This window comes from Geotrypetes seraphini, chromosome 5 (genome assembly GCF_902459505.1).
Source record: "Geotrypetes seraphini chromosome 5, aGeoSer1.1, whole genome shotgun sequence".
Lineage (NCBI taxonomy): Eukaryota > Metazoa > Chordata > Amphibia > Gymnophiona > Dermophiidae > Geotrypetes > Geotrypetes seraphini.
This window is the reverse complement of record NC_047088.1, coordinates 243,630,619-243,642,257: the sequence shown is the minus strand read 5'-3', so window position 1 is coordinate 243,642,257 and position 11,639 is coordinate 243,630,619. Positions and strand designations below refer to the sequence as shown.

The 11,639-nt window shown below is 45.2% G+C and overlaps 1 protein-coding gene across 1 annotated transcript; it reads left to right on the top strand.

Moving 5' to 3' along the window:
- Positions 1–3,592: 3,592 nt before the first annotated feature.
- C1QL2 (complement C1q like 2) lies at positions 3,593–8,239 on the top strand. Its single transcript, XM_033946522.1, has 2 exons — positions 3,593–4,660; positions 7,468–8,239. Exons 1-2 carry the CDS (start codon positions 4,067–4,069, stop codon positions 7,645–7,647), a joined length of 774 nt encoding a protein of 257 aa, XP_033802413.1. The 5' UTR covers positions 3,593–4,066; the 3' UTR covers positions 7,648–8,239.
- Positions 8,240–11,639: the final 3,400 nt, after the last annotated feature.

Sequence of the window (11,639 nt, the reverse complement as noted above, 5' to 3'; positions counted from 1 at the left end):
AGCGGGAGATAATATCGGATGTATTCAAGGGGCTCCCAGAAACAGGTTCCACAAGGAATGAAAGCCAGCTGATTTAAGGGAAACAGCTTATTCCAAATATTCAAGAAGTTTCTTTCATCTGTCGTTTTGACAGAGATTTAGGAAACTTATTTCATATTTGGAGTAAGCTGTTCGTTTGCATCACTTGGCTTTCATTCCTTGTGGAACCTGTTTCTGATCTCAGCTAGTCGGATACTTTTGCTGGGAGCACCGTGAATACATCTGATATCTCCAGAGTATCTGCTACTAGGGGGGTGTGTGTGTGTGTTTTTGTGGGTAACTGCTAATCATTCACCTCACCTATTAAAGGCTGGGGCACTAGAGCAAAGGGTTCATAGTCAAATGCGCGCCAGACATATACGCGCGGACAAATGGGCGAAGACAAGTGAGCGCAAGACGTCTGAGCGCCAAGACAAGTGAGCGCAAGATAAGAGGCTAGGCAACCATAGTGATTAAAAATGCATTTGCAAAACACAGTCACGTATGATGGACGTAAATTACATCCTTACGTCAACGTCTTGCGCATGATTGCGTTAGCAAGACAATAGGGGACTTGCGCTTAGTTATGGTTGCGCTCAATTGTCTGCGCGCAACTGTCCACGCGCTTTTGTCTTGCGCGCATTTGACTTGTCACCAGGGCAAAGAGTCAGCCTCTCTACTGCTTTCTGAGATACAGATAGTCCAGTTAGGTGGAGCCCTCTGGGAGGCCATAATATCTGGGGATCTGAAACAGCCCAGTTGGACCTGCCCCCCTCCCCCATCTCTTTCTTACCATTCCATCCTTACACCCGTTTCAGCACTTGACATCGTGAACAGCATTGGCATACATTTAAACAAATTGATTACAGTAAATCATACAACCGACACTTCCTGATGGAATGAACCAGGCTGCACAATTGTGCAAACAATTAACACAAAGCACACCTCCTGAGCTACCAACTTGTATAATATAAAAGTGCCCAACTTATAGTCCCCTAATGCCATGTCAGCTAGGGCCTGGCGGGTGGCATGGACCTCCCTGTCCCATTTCCGGGTCACTTGACCCAAATTGCGTCCGCTCCATTAGCTTACAGTCAATTAGCTGCTCATTACCCGGTAGCCTGTTGCGACAATCTCAAGCTCGACCAACCTCACATTTTCAGGGAGGGAAAGCAGCTTCAGAGGAACTGGCAAGGGTCCTGTGCCTTGGAGGCAACAACCTTTATACTCCCTCCCATAATCCTTTACTCCCCTGCCTCTGCCCAATCAAATTGAAGTTTGATGGATGGGAAGCTTCCCCCCACCTCCCCCTTTGAGCCCTCATGTTAAAACTCCCTACCACTAATTTACTGACCCCCCAATCCTTCTAGAAAGATCTCAACAGGTGACAAACTTGGGCCATCCGGCCAACTGTTAGTCACCCATCGAGACCATTTGGTGGAAAGAGATGGTTAGAGGTGCTCCTTTTTTATTTTAAATCTTTATTGATTTTCAAACTTTGACAGTGCAAAACAAATAACTGAACATAAAATACTGCATAAAACACTATTAATTACACAAGTAATAGATAAAACAATCATTTTCTCCCGCCCTCCTCCCAATTATTAATACAATAAAACATATGATGTGACTACAATATTATAATTAAGAGGTGCTCCTTGAGAGGACCTTGGTGATCTTCAAGTACTCTGGCATCACCTCCAAGATATGTAAAGCTGGCTTTACTCCACTGGGGAGCATCAAAAGCCAGGTTTGAAAGGGAACCTTTAAGCCAGTGGTCTCAAACTCGCGGCCCGCCAGGTACTATTTTGAGGCCCTCGGTATGTTTATCATAATCAAAAAAGTAAAATAAAACAGTTTCTTGATCATCTGTCTCTTTAGCTATAAATTACAATATTATTATTAGGACTTGGCCAAAAGGAAAGATTTATGAACTATAAATAATTTTACCTCAGGCAAAATTGCCATTAAAAAAAAAAATACATGTAACAGTACTCAGACAAAGTATACGCCTGGTTCAAAGGATTCCTAAAACTCAGAACCTACAGTGTAAAATCAAACAAAGAAAAATCAGAATCCTGGTCAAACCCATGCGGCGTACCACAAGGATCTCCACTGTCCCCCACCCTCTTCAATCTATACACTGCCTCTCTAGGAACCCATCTGGATAATCAAGGCATAACATCCTATAGCTATGCAGATGACATCACCATCCTCATCCCATACGATCATTCCAAACCTACCATGACAGAGGAACTTCACCAAACACTGGAAGCGGTCACAACCTGGATGGAAAATCACAAACTTAAACTCAATCAAGACAAAACCAAATTCATCCTCCTAGAAAACGACAGGATCCAAACCACAACCATCCTAGAAATAAACACAACCAAATATCCCATCCAAACAACAATAAAACTACTAGGCATGACCATAGATAGATGCTGCACAATGCAGCCACAAATAAACAAAACAACTCAAAAATCATTCGCAATCATGAGAAACCTGAGACAAGTACGGAAATTCTTTGAAAGCACACAATTCCTACTTATAGTACAATCCCTAGTACTAGGAATACTGGACTACTGTAACATTCTCTTCCTCCCATGTCCGGCAACCACGATAAAACAACTCCAAACAATCCAAAATACAGCCTTAAGACTCGTCTATTCATTGAAAAAACACGACCACATCACTGAAGCCTACATCAACTCACACTGGCTCCCAATCCAAGAAAGAATCCAATTTAAATTTTACTGCATATTATTTAAAACACTACATGGAGACAGCCCATCATACCTGAACAATCGCCTCATCCAAGCAACCAGCACCAGACACAGAAAAACGCACTCCCCATTCATACCCCCCCCATCCAAAGAAGTGAAAAGAACAAAACTACATGACGGCCTCCTAGCCACACAAGCTGCAAGACTGGATAACCAAATCTCCAACCTTCTGATGACCACCCCAGACTATAAGACGTTCAGAAAAGAAATAAAAACCACACTTTTCAAGAAATTCCTAAAACAGAAATAACAACACGACCACTAAAAACCCTCAAGATCTTCATATTATCTCTCTAGCTATTCTCTACAATTCATATAAGTCTGTCATTCAGTAACACTGTAATTCTTTATTCATTGTAATTCTTTATTCATTGTAATTCTGTCCTTAAACTAACCTTTTGTAATCCGCCTTGAACCGCAAGGTAATGGCGGAATAGAAATCCCTGATGTAATGTAATGTAATGTAATGTAATGTAACATTAACTATTTTTTTCTGCCTACAAATCCAAAATGTGGCCCTGCAAAGGGTTTGAGTTGGAGCCCCTGAGCTATCTGAAATCGTTTTTGCGTTAAGAAGGAGCCTGAATTTGAAGGGTGCCAAGTTTCACTGTGGACAAGCAAGTCCTTCCTCTCAGGCCGTCCATTGGTGTTAGTTCACTTTAGCAAAGGCACCGAGACTCACTTATGGCCCTTGTTCCGCCCTGTCCGTCCCTCGCAGTGTGACAGAGATGGGGCGGGGCATCGCTTCGCTCATGTACCGAGAAAGGAGCAGCCGGCTGATGATCTGAGGGAGCCCCACGGACAGGATGCAGCTGACACGTTTCCAGGCGGCGGCTCTCCCGTCCCGGAGGAACGCCGAAGCCGCCCGAGCGGAGTAAAGCTCCGGCAGCAGCAGCAGCAGCCTCAGTGCCGTTTTCCAACCTGCGCGCGCATTCCGCCGGGTTGGTTCCTAGGAGTTTGCGCTCTGCCGGCTCCCGATCTCTCGGACTTGAAGTCTTCAGCGGCGGGGGGGCTGTCCATGTGCAGCGTCGGAGGGGGCTGAAGGATGCCGAGTGGCGCCCGGTGGCTCCGCCGGAGAGAGGCGCAAGGGGGCGCAAGCCGCGAGCCCGCCCCGTCTTCAGCCTAACGTGGTGGATCCGCACGATCCGGCCGCCACCGGCTGCCCCCGTCCCGCCACCATTACCTCCCCCGGCGGCCGGAGTCTGCTCGCCGTCGCCGCCCGGCTCTTGCGGAGGAGGAGGCTAGTGGCAGCCGGGGTGGGCATGGCCGCGGCTCTAGCGCTCCTCGTCGTCCTGCCGCTGCTCTTGCTGCACGACCCCCCGGCGGCCGCGCACTACGAGATGATGGGCACCTGCCGCATGATCTGCGACCCCTACGACCCCAAGGCCGGCGGCACGGCGCTGGAAGCCCTGCAGGAGCTGAGCGCCGTCCCGCCGCAGCCCTCCTTCCTGCAGGGGCAGAAGGGCGAGCCCGGCCGGCCGGGCAAGCCGGGGCCCCGGGGCCCCCCCGGGGAGCCCGGACCGCCCGGGCCCCGGGGCCCGCCCGGGGAGAAGGGGGATCCGGGCAGAGCGGGGCTCCCGGGGCTCGCGGTGTCCGCGGGAGGCGCCGTCGCCGGCACGCTGAGCGCCGCCTTCGCCGGCCCCAAGATCGCTTTCTACGTGGGGCTGAAGAGCCCCCACGAGGGCTACGAAGTGCTGCGGTTCGACGACGTGGTCACCAACCTGGGCAACCACTACGACCCGGCCAGCGGCAAGTTCACCTGCCAGGTGCCCGGCATCTATTACTTCACCTACCACATCCTGATGCGGGGAGGGGACGGCACCAGCATGTGGGCGGATCTCTGCAAGAACGGCCAGGTGAGAGTCCCGCGGAACCGGGATCCGGGGGTGCCGAAGGACGGGGCAGGGACAGAGATTCAGAATGTCCAGAACTCACGGGGACAGGAATGAGAGGCAGGCTTGGATGAGGGATGGGGGGAGGGGGGACTTTTCTCCAGTCACCGCACTTTAAATCCATTCATCCTTCCAAAGTTTCCAACTTGGATAAGCAAGGGGAGAGTATAACTTTGGTGGGAAGGGGTAAAACGCGGACCTGGACGTTACAATTTCAAATATTGCACAGTGTGTTTGGAGAGAGGGCAAGTCCGAATCCAAATACCCCAAAAATATAGGGAGCATCTCCCAAATTGGTTGTACCTAGAATGGAAAATGATGTCCCCCTATGCGACTATCTCATGTATTAAGTATCAGAATACCTAGATATGCTAAGGACAACATTATAATATCGGACACATGGAAAACAATTAAAATTTATTGATAAATTAACAGATATTCCTATAATGAAATCTACTTTTCAGTCCTTATGGTTAAACTCCAAGATTCAAGCAGGCGGTGCTGGGATCTCCTGGAAGCCTTGGATGCAGGCAGGCATTCGGACATTGGACGATTTTATATCTAATGGAAAACTGCTTGATTTTTCACAACAATCATTTGGCATTTTTAAAGTCTCAACAGTATAGGTGGTTGCAATTGAAGCAGTAGAGGGGTATGGATAGAGGATTACTGCACAGGTCCTGGACGTGCTGGGCACGATGGACCTCAGGTCTGACCCAGCGGAGGAGGCATTGCTTATGTTCTTAATTAATTGTATTGCACTGTCAAAGTTTAAAAATCAATAAAGATTAAAAAAAAAAAAAAAACCCACCAAAAAATATAGCGAGCTTCTCTTGAAACTAGTGCTGGAGCGGCAGAGCAGAAGCCAAGAGAGCGGGGACATAGGTTTTGGATGTGCGTTATGGAAAAGAAGTCTCCAAACTCCAGCACTAGTCTCTGGCTCTGACAGACCTCGAAGAGATTTTTAGCGCTGACGGATCCTAACACTTTTCCCTCCCTATGCTGAGACGGATCCGTCAGCGCAAAAACCTCATCAAAGTCTGTCAGCGACAGAAACTACAAGCGCCAGGGACACGGACCGACACGGACCTCATATTTTTAAGGCCGTACGGGTTTTGATCCGCGAGGTCCGTCAGGTCCGTGAGGTCCGCGTTTTACCCCTTCCCCGGAGAGAACTGAATCTCTACAAAGTTTGGGTTTAGTGGCTTTAAAAAAATTCTAGTCTTGGAAGCTGCCTGCTGAAAATACAAAGTAGCAGCTTGCTTTTCTCCATCTGGGGAAATCAAAAGTCAGGTTTGAAAGGGTAGGTTCAGGATATCAGTTCACACTTCCCCGCGTTACCAGAAACCTGCCCATTTCTCAATCTTAACTAATCTTGGTGTTAAGAAGAAAGTCAGATTGGAATTTTGACGGTCCCATGTTCTTGTTAAGGAAAGTCTTTTTATCACTAGACTCGCAGGGGTGTCAAAGTCCCTCCTCGAGAGCCGCAATCCATTCGGGTTTTCAGGATTTTCCCAAAGAATATGCATGAGATCTATTTGCATGCACTGCTTTCATTGTATGCTAATAGATCTCATGCATATTCATTGGGGGAAATCCTGAAAACCCGACTGGATTGCAGCCTTCAAGGAGGGACTTTGACACCCCTGCACTAGGGTTTACTTTTATCTGCATCTTAGGTTTTTTCTCACTTCATGTGGCAGTCGGTTGGTATTCAGTCTTGGTACTGAGGCTCTGCAATAGTTTTCACTTATGCCCCTCATATGAGAGGGTACTGAAAAGTTCTCAGCCCAACCAATCAACTTCCTAAATTCTGAGCGTTATTTTGCCACTGTAGCCGAAAGAAGGTATTATCTTATTTCATTAAGTGCCAATGTGCAGAAACAAAATTCCAGGTTATGACATTGTTTCATATCATTGATTTAAACCGTATCCACATCATTCTCTTCTTGATTGGGCTGAGAACTTTTCAGCACCCCCTCATAGTGTGAAGCGTTTCAGTCTCTGGTGGGAAGGGGCAGAACGCGGACCTCACGGACCTGCACGTCCTTAAAAATCTGAGGTCCGTGCCACTTTTAGTCTCGGCATAGGTTATGGCTCTGACAGACCTCTATGACAATTTAGCTCTGACGAATCCTAATGCTTCCCCCCCCCCCAACCTGAGTCTAAAAGTGGAAAAATGTTTGCCCTGAGGTCTGTGCCACTTTTAGTCTCAGCATAGGGAGGGAAAAGCATTAGGATCCATTAGAGCTAATGTGTCATATAGGTGCAGTTAAGATCTGTGTTTTACCCCTTCCCGTCTCTGGTAACCAGAGCTGAGATTGTGATGTCATAATGGCTCATTTCACCAATGAGAGGCAACCTCATCAGTGATGTCACAATTGCTTGATTGTCCTATACTTGGCTCACTTTTATTACATACGAGGGGGTGCTGAAAAGTTCTCAGCCTAACCAACCAACTTCCTAAATTCTGAGCGTTATTTTGCCACTGTAGCTAAAAAGAGTGTTATCTTATTTCGTTAAGTGCCAATTTGCAGAAACGAAATTCTGCCTTTTGACATTGCCTCAGATCATTGATTGAACCGTATCCACGTCATTCTCTTCTTGGTTGAGCTGAAAACTTTCCAGCACCCTCATGTATTCCTCCTTTGAGGAGCTCTGTCTTTCACTTTGCCGTCTGTGGCTTGCAGAGTGACGGGGATGGGGCGGGTGAGGAAGGGATGGTTGCATGCAGACGCCGACTCATGTCTCGCTGCTGGTGTGCCCTGCAGGTCCGTGCGAGTGCCATCGCCCAAGACGCAGACCAGAACTACGACTATGCCAGTAACAGTGTGGTCCTGCACCTGGACACAGGAGACGAAATCTATGTGAAACTGGACGGAGGCAAAGCACACGGAGGGAACAACAATAAGTACAGCACTTTCTCTGGCTTTATTTTGTATCCGGATTAAGAAAAGAGCAAAGCGGAGCGGGATGTCTTCACACTTCCTGCGCTCTCTGTTCCAACTGGGCTCTTCAGCTTATTATGACTTGTACATTATATGGTGTGCACAACAGAAAGGAGTACGATCCTTTTATTTCCAGTTAACTCTTTAAGGTTCAAATCGGCCGTGCAAATCTGGGAACTTCATTCCACAAATAAAACAGTTTTTGGTGTCAACTAGGCAACACGGAATACTCCCTGTGCCCAGGGGCCCTTAAATATTTTGCCTTTATTTTCTTTCTGGAAGTGGAATTAAAACAGCTTTTTTTTTTTTTGGTTTTTGTTTTTTCGCTTCTACATGTGATTTTTTTTTCATATGGATTGAAATGTAATATATATATTTTTGTGAGATACATTATCTGTATGAATGGAGCATGATCACAGCCTCTGTTTCTGGGGCATTAAAAAAAACAAACAAAAAAAACCCCTATTAAATTATGTTTTAAGCCACGAGTCTTACTCTTTGTCTTTGAAAATACTTTAAACAAAATCTGTCATTTTAACGTACTGTACATTCTGAAAAATTGTTTACTGTCTATTAAAAATCAAAAAAACTTTATTGAAAATTTCAAAGTTCCAAAGGTACAATTATTGCTTTGGTTTGCTTTCCTCACGACTCTCCACATATCAGTTATTCCATGTATCTACTACCATAGGACTTTCAGGGACCCCCGAAGAAGACTATCTTGTCGAAACGCGGACCGTTTTGGGTCCTACGCTTTCAGCGTCCTTTAGGTTTTTATGTGGATTATTTTATTTTCATGTGGATTGCTTGATTGTACCTTTGGAACTTTGAAATTTTCAATAAAGTCCATCTCAGGAACATCGTCACTCCACAGTGGGTTTTTTTGGCTTCTCTTGGACTCTTTTCTCTCTGGATTCCTTAAGGTCAATTTTCTCTGGTTTTGTCTTGATTACTGTCTATTAACTCAGGAATCCTTTCACTAAGGGCTCCTTTTACGAAGCCGCGTTAGCGGTATAATGCACGTAATAGCGAGTGCTAATTTGCCGGGGGCACTAGCCGCTACCGCCTCCTCTTGAGCAGGCGGTAGTTTTTCGGCTAGCGCGCGCTAAAAATGTGCGTGCGATAAAGTCGCTAACTCGGTTTCGTAAAAGGAGCCCTAAGCTGCGCTAAGCGCTAGCATTTGCTTGCTGCAGCTTAAAATGGCTTTATCACTGGAGGAACTCATTCGTCCTGTGTTAAGTTTGAGATCTGTGGGCGCAAACTGGTCCCCTTGTACAAAGCCACGGTAGCTGTTCCTGGGACGGAGCTGATTCGGTTCCTGTGGGCGCGGCTTTGTAAAAGGGGCCTGCCATGCACTAAAAATAGCTTTTTAAAAAAAAAAAAAAATCTTTATTGATTTTCAAACTTTGACAGTGCAATACAAATAATTGAACATAAAATAATGCATAAAACGCACTATTAATTACACAAGTAATACATAAAACAATCATTTTCTCCCAACCTCCTCCCAAATATTAATACAATAAAACATATATGTGACTACAATATTATAATTAAGTAATTTTAATCCTCAAAATACACTTCCCTCCTCCCACCCTGGATGTAAAAGGGGCCCACCATGCACTAAAAATAGTTTTCTTTGTTCGGCAGAGGGGATGTGGAAGGGGACCGGGAGGGAGCAATTTTGCGCTGAAGAGTTAGCACTGCAACATTACCGCACGCTTAACTGCGTAGTGCACAATTAAGTGTGGGAGCCCTTACAAAATAGGTGGCGGTAAGGTTTCACACACTAAGGGCTCCTTTTACGAGGTGCGCTAGTGCTTTTAGTGCACGTTACATTGCCATGCGCGCTAACCCCGCTGTACATGGAAAATAATAATAATAACAGCTTATATACCGCAATACCGTTAAGTTCTATGCGGTTTACAATAGATTAAGCGAGGTACAAATTGATTGGATTTAAGAGGGGGGAAGAGGAGAGTTAATAGGACCGGAAATGCGTTGTTGAGGAGAAAGAGATTAATAGGAGGAGAAAGAAGATGAGTGGGTCAGTTGTCTAGATACTTTAAGAACAGTTGAGTTTTTAGACGTTTTCTGAATTCCTCCTAAGTAGTGGGTGAAAGCAGTTGATCTAGGTCTTTACCCCACAATGCTGCTTGATGTGAAAGAAGGTGTTCATGGTGACATCATAATGCCTCATTCCACCAATAAGAGCCAACCTCCTCAGTGATGTCACAATGGCTTGAATGTCCTGGCTCACTTTTACTACATTTTGATTTCTAGAGTGGTGCAGTGGTTACAGCTACAGCCTCAGCACCCTGAGGTCATGGGTTCAAACCCACACTGCTCCTTGTGACCCTGAGCAAGTCACTTAATTTCCCCCATTTAGAAAGATTGTGAGTCTGCTAAGACAGACAGGGAAAAATACTCAAGTACGTGAATAAATTCATGTAAACCATTCTGAGCTCCCCTGGGAGAACAGTATAGAAAAATAAATAGTGTGAAGAGCTTCAATCTCTGGTAACCAGAGCTGGTATTGTGACATAATAATAATAACAGTTTATATACCGCAATACCGTTAAGTTCTATGCGGTTTACAATAGATTAAGCGAGGTACAAATTGATTAAGAGGGGAGAAGAGGAGAGTTAATAGGACCGGAAATGCGTTGTTGAGGAGAAAGAAGATGAGTGGGTCAGTTGTCTGGATACTTTAGGAACAGTTGAGTTTTTAGACGTTTTCTGAATTCCTCATAAGTAGTGGGCGAAAGCAGTTGATCTAGGTCTTTACCCCACAATGCTGCTTGATGTGAAAGAAGGTGTTCATGGTGTTTTTTCAGTTTACAACCTCTAACTGGGGGGGAAACGAAGTAGGAATGAGAGCTTCTCTTGTGTCTGTTGGCAAGTCCGTTTAGCGCTTTAAAGCAGAAGCAGTCTAACGCACATGCTAAAAACGCTAGCGCACCTTCGTAAAAGGAGCCCAAAGGGCTTTTTTTTTTAAATTGCTGGCCATGGCGGTATTAGCTCCAACGCTCATAGAAGTCCTATGAGCATCGGAGCTAAAAAAAACCTAATATGACTTTGTAAAAGGAGCGTGTGTGTTGTAGGGGGCGGGGAGGGTGTGTGTGTAAGTTTGTGTAATGGCCATGCATTACTGGAATGCGTTGCCAGAGTGTATGGTAAGAGCAGTTAATGTAGCACGTTTTAAAAAAAATGTTTAGACAAGTTCCTGGAGGAAAAGTCCATAAACTGCTGTTGAGACAGACATGAGAGAAGCCACTGCTTGCCCTGGATCGGTGGCATGGAAGGCTGCTACTATTAGGGGTTTTGCCAGTTACTTGTGACCTGGATTGGCTTCCGTGAAGATGGGATCATTGGTTTGATTCAGTAAAGCTATTCTTATGTTCTTAATAAAGGGATTCAACAGAAAATCTGTCAATGCTAAAACAATACTGTTGAAATGAGAAATACAGAGTAACATAACATAAATGTTTATTTATATACAGCAGTAATTTTTAACAAAATAGAATAATACAGTTTTACAAACACATAAAAAAACCAATAAATGAAAAATTGATGGGGTAAGTTGATGAGTGAAAGTTGTCCAGTCTTGGGTCAACAAGGGTTAATTTAAAACTGGGTCGTCAGGTTTGGTGAAGAGTTTAGTTTTCAGGAGCTTCCTAGAATGCATGTAAGATGTAGAAGAACCTACCAGATGACTCCATTCTGGATCTTTTGAAGTTGCTTGATAGGGTAAGAATTTATTGAAGAATCTCTTATGCGAGAAACCTTTAACAGATGGGAAGGAAAAGAGTGACGGGTCAAGTGGTCCACCCGGGTCTGGAAAATAAGAAATGATTGGTGAGGTTATTACATTACATTACAGATTTCTATTCCGCCATTACCTTTCGGTTCAAAGCAGATTACAAAAAGAGTTATGGAAGAAGGGTTACAACGTTAGATCAGAGAAGGTTTCCAAGAGAGGGAAAAGTAGGATC

Bases quoted from the DNA above. Each gene is read 5' to 3' on its own strand.
- C1QL2 (XM_033946522.1), top strand. From the start codon at position 4,067: ATGGCCGCGGCTCTAGCGCTCCTCGTCGTCCTGCCGCTGCTCTTGCTG. The intron at 4,661-7,467 runs GTGAGAGTCCCG...TGTGCCCTGCAG, and splicing joins ATCTCTGCAAGAACGGCCAG to GTCCGTGCGAGTGCCATCGC.